At 40.2% G+C, this 15,157-nt stretch overlaps 1 protein-coding gene across 1 annotated transcript in view; it reads left to right on the forward strand.

The window, feature by feature from the left end:
• Positions 1–15,157, forward strand: part of NIBAN1 (niban apoptosis regulator 1) — a 78,157-nt gene that overhangs the window by 50,626 nt on the left and 12,374 nt on the right. The window contains exons 6-7 of the mRNA XM_042463567.1: positions 11,389–11,504; positions 14,617–14,721. Coding sequence (XP_042319501.1) covers positions 11,389–11,504; positions 14,617–14,721 — 221 coding nt within the window. The remainder of the gene's footprint in view (positions 1–11,388; positions 11,505–14,616; positions 14,722–15,157) is intronic.

Here is a 15,157-nt window from a genome sequence, read left to right on the forward strand (position 1 = left end):
GTTAACTTTGAAATACTGGGTATTGTTAGATAAGCTATTGATATCTATATTCATGATAAGCGATCACAAATTTGGCACTTGCAGAATCTGAGACCTGAAGCCTGTTGGCAGTCCTGACTAGAGTAGACCCAATGAAGCCATTTTTGAATCAACACATACATAATCCCATGTTATTCATTTAGCCTCCTGTAGCTGAAACTTCTAAAAGGATACAGGGCTAAATAAACATTACAAAAAGGTGAAGCACTGAACTTTCATTTGGTGTTCACATGAAATATTCAGTGCTTCAAATTTGCAATTGTTTGGCAGTTGTTGTCTCCTCCTCCCCATGCAACACATATCAGTTATGCGAGAATAGAACAATAATATAACAACCAGCAATGCCTAATCTATGACAAACTGCAAGTGCCACTGTATGTCCAAGCCTACTCTAGTAACCACAAGGCTTGTGTTCTAGGAAGGGAGGCACAGGAATGTTTGCCTATACTTTTATATGTTTCATGAGCAAAGCCATTCCCTTCTCAGTTCTTTTAAGGTAGATGAGGGAATCATGAGGCCTTCCTTATATTGCTGGACTTGCAAGTCTCACTAGTCTTAGCCAGAATAGCCAGTAATAGAGAATGCTGGGAGTTGCAGTCCAAACACATCTGGACAGCCATATGATTTCCCCATTTTAAAGTTTATGTCTGCATAAGTGCTCAGTAAGTGTATTCAATACCTAACCTATAAGAGTCATTAAGGCAAGACCTTCATATGGTTAAGCTTCTGCCTTTTAAGGAGAACACATATTTTGGCATATCACCAAAAGTACATGAATCTATAGGCTTCAGTAAATTCACTCTGTAAAGCAGGCGGTTGATGCCAATTTCCTCCAATGAGGTCTTAAAAGGAAAGCCTTTCTTTTGCCTGGTTTCTAATCCCCATTAGTCATTTTGAAAATTTGGTCATCCAGTGATCTGTGTGCAATATAATCCTTTTGTTCTATACTGGGCAAGCATTAAGAATAGATCAACTTTTCCTGGCAGTGATGCAAATAACTCTGTGACTCAAAAACTGTGATTCCAAAGCTCTCATTTACTCAGCTGCATTTTGCAGAAATGTTAGCAAACTTACAGTTCTCTTGGCAGTTGCTATTCCTAGCTGAATTTCAGCCCATTTCTCCGGACTTAAAGAGCAAAGACTATGCTAGTAAACTGTGGAGAAAATGATCTAATAAGTTTTTCCTCCAGCATCTAGCATTTCTGAATATATTTCCAGTACTTTGTGCTTGCTCCTCCTTTCACTTTTTATTCTTGTCCTATGGAATTCTTGTACCGTGAAAGGATCACCCATTGTGTAGATCATGCGTGTATGTGTTCCTTCAAGTCATCTCTCGACTTATGGCGACTGCATTAATTTCATAGGATTTTCTTAGGCAAGGCTGGTTTTGCTATGTTAATTCCTCCCTCTGAAATATAGCCTACATCCGTGGGCCTAAATCAAGTTGTTGGTCCCAACCAGAGTAGACTCATTGGCCTGTTACAGACAGCCAAAATAAAGCTGCTTCGAGTCACAGTGGAGGTGTGGTGTTTCAATGATGCATGCGTCCTAAGAGTCTAGAAGTCGCACCAAAGCCATGCTTCAGCCCTAAGGACTGGAGCGTGGCTTTAGTGTGGCTTCTGGACTCTTAGGACGCATGCATCTTTGAAAAACCATACCTCCACTGTGACTCGAAGCAGCTTTATTTTGGCTGTCTGTAACAGGCCATTGAATCAATTGAACTTAACAGAAGTTTTGATTTACTTGGGCTCAAAACAGATGGGAAGACAGGGGCAGTCTCTGGCCACTCCAGGGACATGATGCATCTGGAGCACCCAGAAGCCATGCTGGGGCTGCCTAAGGCAACACAAAACCAACCCCAGAAATAGCGGATCTTCTCCACTCCTTTTGGGACCATGGCAGAAGGCGCTGTTGGGGCCGCAGCATGTGTTTGCCATGGCCCTGGGGCAATCAGACTGGGCCATTTTTTCCTGCCCGTCTGCTTTGCTCCTACATTCCCATTAAATCAATACTTTTATTTCAATAATAATTTATTTGCTGCTTGGATATTTAATTGAAGACCTTCTGGGTGAGAGTTTCTCTTTTTATTTTCTACTGCAGCTATTGACATGTCTGCCATTTTTCTGCTCTTTTAGGAGAATTAAGAACACCATAAATCATGCTAAACTCTAAAGCCTGATACAGAGACATTTGCACACAGCAACTGAAGGGCAAACATCCTAATTTATTTCATCAGCTTTATACTTTGCCTTTTTCATTTCTTCAGGATGGCTAAGTTAAACAACTAGCAGCATTAAAATTTTCATGCCAGCTTGTTAATTCTGATCACGTTTAACCACCTTGAAACTCACTGCAGTAGCTTGGGATGATGGACATTGTGGTCTAACAGATTTGGAGGGTACTGGGTTGGGGAAAAGCAAATCTGTTGTCCTATCCTTACTCCCAACTAGAAAAGAATTTCTAATTTACCTACATGTTGACACCTTCAGAAAACTTCCAGCTTCTCTAAAATTCCTCCAAGGTTTTGCCAGAAAAGGGGCTGACAAAGTGACCAAGAGAATGAGAACATGGCAAATATAAGATTTCTAGGTATGAACAATGTTTAGATGTCTCACTTTCTGGAATGCTAGAAATTTTGATATTGAAGTAAGAATTCCTTGGGGAGGGGCAGTTCTCTTTTGGGAGGGCAATGCTCTCATTTTGGCACAGTGTAGCTTCCCCTCTGGGTGGCAAGAGGGAGGGAGATGCTGTTCCAGTGCTTGTTGTAGCAGTGCTAGGACAGCGCTCTCAATCAGGATCACTGTGGTGTTATGTGTATACACACACACACACACACGTGTGTGTGTGTGTATGTGTGTCCTTTCTCAACTTCTGGCCTGGTGATGCCATTTCTAAGATTGCTCTCTTTTTCAATGGGGCATTAGTGGTGGAGGTAAAACTTTCTTCCAGCCTACAGTGTCCTTTGCCAGTTTGGGGATCTCAGAGGCATTTGCCTCCTCCTGCACTAGTCCCTAGATCTCAAGGGGAAAGCTGGAAAAAAATATGTTTTCTTCTGTTCCTGCATAATGAGGTGGATGAAAGTGTTTGCACATGCTCTGAGATGTGCAAATTGTGTGTGCCTGTGCAGTGGATATGTATGAGAAGAGTATATGTGCACATGCACAAAGCTCTGCCACTACCAATCCAATTCTAAATGCAGCCTTTGGGGGCCAAAGGGATATTCACTATTCTAGAAGCTCTCATACTGCTGGGTAATGCTTATTGCAAAGCTTTGGGAAGGTCCTGGGCAGGTATCAAGTCATGCAAGATGTGAATAACTTAAGTCTACAGATAATGCAAGTTGGAACATAAATCTTGCAAGTTTTCAGTTGCTATAAATACAACACATGATTGCAGGCCTGCATCCTGTTTGGAAGTGACTTCATCTAGTTTCTGTTGGTGGTTAGCAGCTGTTCAACGACATGAGCTGGCTAAGGAACCTCACAACCTTATTCTTTGTATATCTAGACAATTCATGCCTACTACAGTGGATGGCACTCATTGAAGCTTCAGGGCTCCCCCTCCCCCCGACCCCAGTACCAGCCCTGCAAAAATCTGCCCTAATCAAATTCTGGGCTTGCACGTTATGGTCAAATATTGAATCACAAAACCGATATTTTATGAAGTTAAAATCTTGAGTCGATGAAGGTTTCTTGTTCTCATTATCAGTAAGAACTGTTTCCTGCCAGTTTGGAGATAAGATTAGAGAAAAGATGGAGATTCCCTACTCCCTGACCTATTGTGGATTGGGAGGGTAAATAGTTTGCAGGAGAAGAATTCATAGTGGTTGGGATTTTGGAGGGGTGTGTGTGTCCCCTGGACTCTCCATGGGCTAGGTTGGGGACTGTTCATAGGTACCTCCTGTACAGATGATTCCCTTTCATCCTATTTGCAGACTTACCACTGCCAAGGTAAACATGTGATTTTTGTTTAAACGTGAACACATGATTCTCAGCAGAATCCTGCAGCATGGCCAAGGTCCTTGAGGACTATATGTTGCCCTCCTTTCATAGAATCATAGAGTTGGAAGAGACCACAAGGGCCATCCAGTCCAACCCCCTGCCATGAAGGAACTCTCAATCAAAGCACCCCCAACAGATGGCCATCCAGACTCTGCTTAAAAACCTCCAAGGAGGGAGATTCCACCACTCTCCGAGGGAGTGTGTTCCACTATCGAACAGTCCTTACTGTCAAGAAGTTCCTCCTAATGTTTAGGTGGAATCTCTTTTCCTGGCGCTTGCATCCATTGCTCTGGGTCCGAGATTCTGGAGTGGCAGAAAACAAGCTAGCTCCCTCCTCAATATGACATCCCTTCAAATATTTAAACAGGGCTATCATATCACCTCTTAACCTTCTCTTTTCCAGGCTAAACATCCCCAGCTCCCTAAGTTGTTCCTCATAAGGAGTGGTTTCCAGACCCTTCACCATTTGGGCCAACCTCCTTTGGATACACTCCAGTTTCTCCACATCCTTTTAAAATTGTGGTGCCCAGAACTGGACACAATATTCCAAAAGTTGTTACACCACAGATGTATATGCAGGCACATATTAGCAGTTTTCGTTCCAATTTCTTTCGTAGTAGTCCTCTTTATATAACATAGTTTTGTATTTCTCTATTTTAGAATAGCTGCCATTGATGTTGTTGGCTGTTATCAATTCAACTTTGACTTATGGCTATCCTATGAATGAGAGGCCTCCTATCATAGAGCTACACATCAGTCAACATTGGAACCACAGCTGCCTACCTATCCCCCACTTTTCTCACAACATAAGGACCAAAGGCAGCTAGCAACAAATTTAAAACAGTGCAAAAGCATTAATAAGTATAAATATAATTTTTAAAAAACAAACAATTTATAATGTGAAAATATTACACACACACACACACACACACACACACATTATATTTTAATATGCTCTACAACGTAGTATGAGAGAAATCCCCCACCCACAATTGATACTTGCTTTGGAAAGGAAAATATCAGCTTTGGAGGGTTTTTCTTTGGAATTATGTAGAGGAGAAAGGTTTCTGTGGTTGTACAAAATGTTTGTGACTCTAAATACGATTTCTTGTTTTCTCATCTTCTAACCCATTTCCATAGTTACTACAGGAAAGGATTATACCAAGTGAATAGCCTATCTTGTTTCTTTTGTGAGAGATTATGCTGATTTTTGGATGTGTTGCTACATTCAAAAGATATCTCTGATCCATTCCCCCATCTGGCTACATATATCTGAAAGTGTATTTTAGGGAGAAAATGCTACAGACAAGCCTCATTCATAGACATGTAGGAATGTATCTACATCACTATAGGATTCCATTTTAATTGCCATGGCTCCCATTTTACAGAATCCAGGAATTTGTAGTTAGGTGAGGGATACTTAGAATTTGCTAGAAAGCTCTAGTCCACTCCTATGAACCATAGCACTAGATACTGTATTTCTAGTGGAGAATTCTAAATACCTCTCACAAAACTATCACAGAATTCCATAGAATGGACCCGTGCCTCTTACCGTGATATATCAAACTATCATAATTGGGTATTGCAGAAACACTCGCAGCCTACATATGTTCCAGGAGTTGTGGTTCTTAAGCCATTTGTGCAAGAGTAATTTTAATCCTTTCATTTTTATTTTTATTTTTGTTCTAACAGAACTTGGAAAAAGGATCATTTTGGATTGTAATTTTCACAGTATTCTAGCAGGCATGGCTACATGCTGCTTGGGGGGCTCTGAGAACTGTACTTCAAACAGTAACTTTCCCAAACCTTGATTTTTCATGTTGGAATACAGGCACTGGGCATCCTTTGAAAGTCTGACCTTACAAGACTTTTCCTGTATTTATGAAGGGAAATAGGTACAAAAATTTTCTTTTCTGTAGGTAGAAATGCAAGTCCTGTGTGTTCCACCCTGTTTTATACACTGTTTGCTTTTAGTCGTAGAGTCATCGAGTCACATGTGTAAATGAGCATCACAGCCTACATACGACCCTCCAGAAGTTATTGGACTGCAGTTCCTAGCAGGCTCAGCCAGGATGTCCTACAATGAATGATGATGGGAACTGCAGTTCAACAACATCTTCAACAACATTGTCTAACTGTCCCATAGAGAAAACCACAGTAAAAAAGAGACCTATTTGGGCATTTACATGTGGGTCAAATATTGAGTAGTCTAATGGCACAGTATTTTAATTGGTATTGTCCCAGCATCCAGTATTATTGGAAATTGCAATTATACCAACATACACGCATAAACATGTTTACTAAAATTAACAGGCGGCCAACATGTTAGTTAATTAGCCAATGTAGAAAAATAGTATCTCACTAAAAATATTTTTATTTGCAAATGAGCTTCACGATTAGAGTACAGAACATTTACTATAGCATTATTTAATGATTTATTGAAAATATTTATAAATTGCGTTCCTGCCCACCTGTACACTAATGCAGTGTACAGTGTAAAACCTTATATTTGACCATGTTTCAGATACCCCATCTTATACACTACCATTCCTTTTCTTTCTTTCTTTTGCTAGCTACATGTCACACAGATACTTTTCTTCCAAAAAGTGAGTCAGTCGGTGTGCCTCAGCCCTGTGGAATGAATCCAGCTGTAGTTGTGCTCTGTTATGGAGCAGGCAAACTAGCTTCATAAATTTTGGGAGCTGTCTAGTCATTGGATCTAACTAATGAAACTTCCAAATATATATACTGTATAGAGATTTTATAGGACTTCTCTTAGGAATTCCATCTTTATAAACATAGATTTCATCCTACCCCACCTATCTTCAGAAGAGCTAGAGCAAGGAAGTGCTCAGTGGAGTACTCTTGTTTTCCAGCTCAGGGATGATGACAGAATGATGATCTTTTAGCTGGTAAGAAATATCCAAATGGTACTGTCTTCCCAGATGCTTAATACAATGTTGCCTTGACTGCTTTTTTCCAGTATTTCAGAAATATTTCATGGTGCGGTAATGGACATTTTTGAATGTCTTTATTCATTCTGGTTACTAAGAAATACACCATCAAATGAATCCAGCTGATTGATAATTCTGTCTGAGACATTTTGTGCAGTGTTGCTATGTGCCCCATAACATTTCAGGCCAAACAGTCTGTTCTTTTTTCTTCATGGCCTTTATGGCGGTGGGGTGTGTGTGTGTTAAATTAATAATCTTGGGGGTTTTTTTTTGCCAGTCTGACCTGAAAAATGACTAATATCCCCACACTTCACTGTCAAAGAAACATAGGAAATTGAGCTATTCAGACATTTGAAAGAATGACTTGCAATCACTTTGCAAGTGATTCTTGAAAAACCATGCAGCCATTTTAGAAGGCTCTGCTGTCCTGATGCTTTGATATTCTGAGACTTAACCAAAACTTAATTTAATAAATATTTATTTAAAAATCTATCCTGCCTTGTGGTTCCAGATAAGGCCCAAGGCAACTGGTTAAACACAAAATAAAAATACAGTAGTAGCACCAGTAATTAAACAAAGAGAGCCAGTGTAAAATTTCACTATAACTGTAAAGGGAGGGGAAAAAGCCCAAACTTTAAAAAACCAAACAAAAAATAAAAATAAAACCCAGACTGCTAAACAACAGTTAACCTATTGAAGCGGTGTAACTGGATGTCACAACCACTACAAAAAAGCCCTGTAACTGAATAGAGTCTTCAGGTACCAGAACCTGGAATGTATGTTATGTGTTTCTTTCTTTTCAAGTTACATGGTCACTATTAACCATTGCTTTTAAAAGTAATGTTTCTTTAAAGCATCATGTTACATTTTAAAGGAAACAGAAGGTTTGTGAAACTATTAAGACTAATAGATTATTTCCCAGGTAACATATTCTCTGACCCATCATAGAATTGTAGAGTTGGAAGAGACCACAAGGGCCATCCAGTCCAACTCCCTGGCCATTCAGGAACTCAGTCAAAGCATCCCCAACAAATGGCCATCAAGCCTCTGTTTAAAGATCTCCAAGGAAGGAGACTCCACTACAAGAGAAGGAATTTTTTGATTAGGGTCATAGGTCTGGAGCAAGTCCTGATTTCATGAGTACCCTACTTATGCAATTTTCTGGTTGCAGCTCATGGAGAAGGATTGAGCAGAGGAGGCTAGCTCACTGGTGGTGCATCGGGTACAGGTGGCTTCTTAAATGGCAAGGTTCTCTTATAAAAAACATTGCAGTGCCTTTCCACGCTTTCCTCTCAAAGAAAGAACAAGGGAGCTGTGAGAAAAGAGGCAATGTTAACATAGGATTAGATTGTGCAGAATTATTGTTGTTGTTTATTCCTATCGCACCATCGAGGTACACAGTAAAACAACCCAAAACAATGGAATGAAAGGAAGCAGTGGCGTAGGATCCCAGAATGACAGGGGTGAGGAAAATGACATATGTTGTGTTTTAGTGAGAGGAAGCTAACAAAAAGGAAAGAAGTTTGGGAAAACAGAATTTGGAAGAAAAATGCATTTTGGGGCAAATGGAGTTCGGAAATTGAGGGATTGGCCACTGTCTCTATCATTAATTTCTCATTCTTGGACAAGGTGTGTAAGCACCCAGAGGGCAGAATACACACACACACACAGATTTTCTTCTTAGACTCATTTTTGGCATCTCTAACGTGGATGCTGGCAACACAAATGTGGCATTCAATCTGTGATTTGGTGTTTGAGGCTTAGATTCTATCTGGTGTTTGGTCTTTAACTTTGGAGGTGACTTGTCTCTGTCTATCCCAGAATTATGTTTCCAACCAAAGTCAGCCAAATGTCTCTGGAAATTTATGAACATTCTTCCCCCACAGTTTTCAATCCAGAATCTAATATACAGAAGTGTACTGCCTCTTGACGTGGAGGTTCCATTTAGCTATCATGATTCATAGAAGGGGATTCCCACAGATGAAACTGGGCAGAAACTATGGGACCTGTGAACTGAGAGTATCTTGGGCTAGAGGAACTTGTAGCTTTGTTACATTTTGGAGGAACCAGCTGCCGCTGAATGACTTGCAACTTTCATACACATAATTGAAAACTATATCCGCTTACCTCCCCTCATACAGTCGGACACTAAATATTGAGGAGAGGCTAAATAAGTCATTATATTTGAAAGCCCATGGTTGTGAGAGAAGCACCTTCATCACAAGCTGGGATGGATATATCTTTGGTAGATCCACATGCCAGCCCTCTAGCCAGTCCTTTTTTTTTTCATTGTTATTGTTGGGAATGAGAGCCACTGTTAAATATGAAAGCACACATGACTCAGAGCCCCACCAGTGCAATAATTACTGCTTTGTGTCCTCTTTTGGCCAAAACCCTGTGTACATGGAGGCTTCCAGCAACTGGCCCTCTGGTGGTCAACATGATTTCTATAAGTGCGCTTACACACAAGAGAACAGATGATGTTATCTCCAGACTGGTGTGCGCCGTAAAATAAACATAGAGGGACTGCTTTGCCAGCACAGTATCATACCATTTAGAAATTGCTCTTAAGTCTTAAAAATTCCTCTTTTAACTGAGAGTCCTGATGAGTGTTAAACTTTTGTCTAAGAAACTGTTGTGCTCATATCTGTAGGCTCCCATGTGGTGGAACATGGGTGCAACCAGATATTAGCTTCATGAATGAATATCTTGCATGTCCAATGTTTGCCAAGGTCTACTTATGCCTCCCTGATTCCATCTTATCTAATCTCTGGAAGTGAGGAAAGGAAGTTGGCCTTTCATTTGAAACCTTGGACATCCTCATCACAATGCCCCAAGCTTCCAGCTTTTTGGAAAACATACTGAACTTAAAAAACCACAACTTTACTTGCCCTGTCATCCTGCTGCAAGACATAGCTGCACTATGATTCTGCATAGATCAACAATCCCACAAATGAACACACACACAATGGATATTCCCCAGCCCTTACGACAAGAATCAAGCAGCAGCAGCAGTTGGCTTCCATGTCAGTGGGGTGGTCACTCCACATTAGGTTGTAATACAGGGTTTAATACAGCTCTTCATGGTGCTGAATCCTATTTCTAAACACGTTAAGTACCATTAAGAGCTCCTTCACAGCTAATGAAAATATGAAATGAATTCACTGCCTTACTGACATGGGATCCACCACTGCAGACAGTGGAATAACCCTGATAAAAAGAAATGGACAGAATGTAGTAGAGGGTTCTTGGTTTTTCAGAGTATATACAACAGCATCTGGACATACAAACCAGTGAGGTGTTTCAGTCAAGTAAGAAGGAATGACATGTGAGTCAGGAACTGGAGTAGGAGAGGTAAAGGGTTAAATATGGATCATGAAGAACCAGTTAATACCAAGTGAATCCCAGATAGATCTTAGAGCTCTGTCCATGGTGCATTCCCAAACCAGTAAGTACAATATGAAAGGTGGCTGGCTCCAAGGTCAGTTATCAGCTTCCAGCTGGAATCATGAAAGGGGCAAATTCAGGATGAGCTTAAACAAAAAGAGCAGTGGATTAGCTGTGGAGATAAACCCATGTCTTTCTCTGATCTCCTGGTGACACAACTGAGATAAGGTTGGCAGACTAAGCATTATGAAAGTTTCCCTTCTGAAGTACAGTTCCATGGAGATTTGTAGGAAAATGGCACATCAAGAATTATCCATGTACCGCTTGAACCTGCTGACCTAACAAGGTGAGGATTGGATCATGTTTTAGATTGGCCAGTATAAAGGTGACATTATGGTCTGCTCAACCTGAGTGGTGATGTGGTAGTTGGAAAGGCATTTGCTTGACTCTAGAGTTCCCATGTTTTGCATTCCAAAGAAGGGCAACTCCTCTTAATCCAATTAAGACAGAAGACATACAAATTGAGAACCTGAATTACAATCAAGACAACTTGCCTACCATAGCTTTCTCAAATTCCTCTTATTCTGCCCTGAGACACTTACACATCATTTCCCTCAAGGAAAGATGTATTAGATGGGATGCTAGGGTGGTGCCACCATAAATGCAAAATTCAAACTGGGTATGTCCACAAGCCATCATAACTGAAGTTCTTGGCAACAATGTTCTTGGGATTATGGTTGCTTTTATAAATATTGTTTTATTCCATGATTTACTTGCCTAATTCTGTTCATGTGAAATTGTTTCCCATTTCACAGCGGAAGGAAAAAGGTAACTACTATAAAACATGTAAGTATTTGGTATGAATAAAACTTTCAAGGTTCTTGTCTTTGGAATGAGAGGTAGAAACTCAATATTGAATGGTATCTAATTTGCTACTGGGAAATGTAATGAGAAAAAGTCAGTATCTATTAATCCAATCAACTGTCTTTACATATTGTTTCTTTCAGATTTTTTCAAGCAGCCCTCATTTGAAGCACAAGCATTTTTAGAAGCTGTCCAGTTTTTCCGTCAGGAAAAAGGTCACTATGGGTCCTGGGAAATGATAACTGGCAATGAAGTACAGGTACTTGCCTTATTTTGGTTTTGTAGCCTAGCCAGGATAATTGTGGTGGTAATAAGGAAAGAACTGTGTGGAAAACTTGGGACTAGAAAACCCACACCAAAGTTGGCACGTTTCATTAAATAACCACTTTGGGTTGAATCTAGGCTGAATTAGTCATGCCTTGGTCCCAATGAAATTAGTGGGATTTGTGTTAGTATGTCTCACTGGTCCCATAGAATTCAGTAGCACTAAACAGCACTAATTTAATGTGGATCAATTCCTTTGATGTGAGTTAATTTCCACAAAGCTTGGAATATTATTTTAAAATATTTACATATTAGCATATTGGTCACTGCTTTTGGAAAGAATGGTAAGCACCGAACGCTGCTTACCTAGCCACCGAAGTGGTACCTATCTATTGACTTGCATTTGCATGCTTTTGAACTACTAGGTTGGCAGAAGCTGGGACTAGTGAGAGGAGCTCACCCCATCATGCAGCACCCAGGCCTCGAACTGCCAACCTTCTGATCGTCAGAATTGGCATCTTTCAGAAATACTAAATACTTCACATGGATCATGCCCATTTCAGCCTTAGCCTTTCTCAGGGAGTAATTATGCTTACCTCTTTTACAGATATGAGCATGTATGCAGCGGTGGGCAGTGTAGTGGGGGCATGGGCCATTTTTTCAGCCTCTGGTGGGCTGTAGCCATGAAGAAAATAAAAACTGAGAGTAAGCTGCTGTTATTGTTCCAATGTTGTTTTCAGCCAATTTTCAGGGGTTGTGGTTTGGGGAGGAGGGAGAAGCAGAGGGTAAATATTGTCATGCTTTGCAATTTTGGAGTTGGAATTTTCCCCCTGGGCATTCTGAAGGGGCTTGTGGGGATGTGGAAGAGCTGGAAAAAGAGGCCCAGTGGTTGTACTTTCCTCATTCATGATATGAATGAAATCTTTTTGGTGTTTGAAATTTACTCTCCAAATGCTGTTCAGCCAGCCTGCTGTAGTGGTGTGGGTGTTGGACTAAGATTCTGGAAGACCAGGGTTCGAATCCCCTTCTCAGCCTCAAAGTAAGGCAAAGGCAAACCTCCTCCAAATAGGGCTACATCCACACTGCAGAAATAATCCAGTTTGACACCACTTTAACTACCATGGTTCCAAGTAGTAGTTTGTTGTGGCACCTGAGCTCTCTAACAGAGAAGGCTAAGCTGCTCTGAGAGCCTTTAGGGCTGAAGGGCAGGGTATAAATACATTCCTAGAATTCCATAGCACTGAGCCATGGTAGTTAAAGTGGTGTCAGACTAGATTATTTCTGCAATGCATATTCAGCCTCAGTCTTGCCAAGAGCATCCTCTTAGGATCGCCAGAAGGCAAACAACAACTACTACAACAACATATAAATGCTATTTTAATTTATAATGAGATAACTTTTATAATGCAAGAATGATTATTGGAATGGGATGTCAATGGCTAGAAATGGTATGAAAGAGCAATTGCACTCAAAATTATTTAAAGTGTGATTTCCCATGAATTTTTAAAGCAAGACCTATATCCACATGTGTGTGTTTTTGGGTTAGGCAATGCATAAGATGCCCTGTATTGTCCGCTAGCCTAAAACATAATAACATCTGGAACTTATGATGTCCCTCAAGAGATTAAGGATAAAGGTATTATTTGAAAGGTTCATATTTATCTGGAAATCCTGCAGTGTCTAATTAGCTGACTTGGCAGGCAATAGGAATTACTCATTCCCCTCTCCCTTGAGAGCTATTGTAAGACAGCTTAGATAAATTACATTATTATCTCTGTAGTAATGATTCATGCTGTAGCTAGTGTACACTGTTATGTGTATAATATGTTCTCTTATTGGCTTTGACTACATATAATATTTTAGGCGATTTCCCAGCCTAAGGGAACAGTACGTAATGTCTTGCATACAAATATTTCAGGAAAGTTTTCATCAAACACTGATAAAATATCCATGGATGTATGTGTATATATGCCTTTAGGTTGCCTGTCGATTTATAGTGATGTGATAAATTTCATAGAGTTTTCTTAGGCAGGGAATTGGGAGAGATGGTTTTGCCTGTTCCATCCTCTGAAATATAGTTTACAGCATCAGGTATTTATTGGTGGCCTTCCATCCAAGTACTAACCAGTGCTGACCCTGCTTAGCTTCCAAGATCAGATGGGATCTGGTGCCTTCAGGGTATATAGGCCTACTCCACATGGATATACCAATCTTCTGATCCTGCCAACATATACTTAGTGTTGTTCTTTAACTCTTTCAATTCCCCATTGGTATTAAGGCATAGCTCAAAACCATGAAATCTTTTTGACTGGAGATATTTCATAAAGTAAAATCTAGCATTAGTCCTACCCAGTAGAATAATTGAAATAAATTTAACTAGTTAATAACGACTAACTTAAGTTTCATTGATTTCCATGGGATGTTGGATTTACTCAAAAAGCCTAAAGATGCGATAACAGAACAGTGATTTTAAAATTTTGTCCCATTGGGGAACACTGAGCTGTTGAGTTTTAGTAAACTGGTTGAGTTCTTTGTGGACAGACCTCTGCATGTCTGCCATAGCAGAGCTCAACATGGCAGAGGGTTTAGGAAGCATTCCTTTGGGCTTACCCATTGCTGTCCCTACTTTAAGAGTACACTCAATATCTCCTATGGTTGTGCACAGCAACAGGAGACTAGAAGTAATAAACAAGAAAATAAGTATCCACTATTATTCATCTGTCCACCCAGGATCCATTCAAAAGCCTCCGATGAACCACAAGATTTCTCTGGAATTGTTGTTTTGTACTTCAAGTCAACTCTAACTGATGGTGACCCTATCATAAGATTTTCTTGGCAAGATTTACAGAGGAGATTTGCTGTTGTCTCTTAAGACTTTGAGAGTGTGACTTGCCCAGGGTCACCGAGAGAGTTTTGCATGGCTAAGTGGTGTTTTAAACTCTGGTTTCCCAGACTCCTAGCCCAACATTCAAACCACTAGAACATGCTAGCTCCACTAGATTACAATGTGAAAATGTCATATCATAGCAGTTCGTTAGGTTGAGATACAACTGTCTGAATCAGCCTAAAAGACTTTGCTGTGCTCTTATTTTATTCTAACTCTGTAGATTCTCAGCAACCTTGTGATGGAAGAGCTTTTACCTAGCCTTCAAAGCATGTTGCTTCCTAAAATGAAAGGGAAGAGGAATGATCGAAAGAGGGCATGGTTTGGGGTATGTATTATTTTGAGTACCCTAAGTTCTTGGATGGCAGTCTGTTTCAGGGAAGGTTTTTAAAGGATCAGTTGCAGTGGTATCATTCAAAATCATTAACAATAGGTTATATATTTTTTTGCCAATATATGTAGTCCTCTTAAACAGATCAACACAACTACCAATAAAATTTAATATGCTACTTTGATATTTCGGTGTTATACTTCTGCTACAAATAACTAAAATAGCTTACTCAAAGGAGAATTAGGTTTGTCTACATGGGTGGCTTATCCTGAATTTCCCCCAGGCTCACTGCATCATCATGATGCCCACACTGATTCAGTGCGTCCTCCCCCAACCCACATTTAGATAACTCAACTTTTGCTGCAGGTTTTGGACTCTCTTCCCAGCAATGGTGGTGGCTGCCTTTCCACTTATGGTCCCTGTGAGCTGTCTG

This window comes from Sceloporus undulatus, chromosome 4 (genome assembly GCF_019175285.1).
Source record: "Sceloporus undulatus isolate JIND9_A2432 ecotype Alabama chromosome 4, SceUnd_v1.1, whole genome shotgun sequence".
NCBI lineage: Eukaryota > Metazoa > Chordata > Lepidosauria > Squamata > Phrynosomatidae > Sceloporus > Sceloporus undulatus.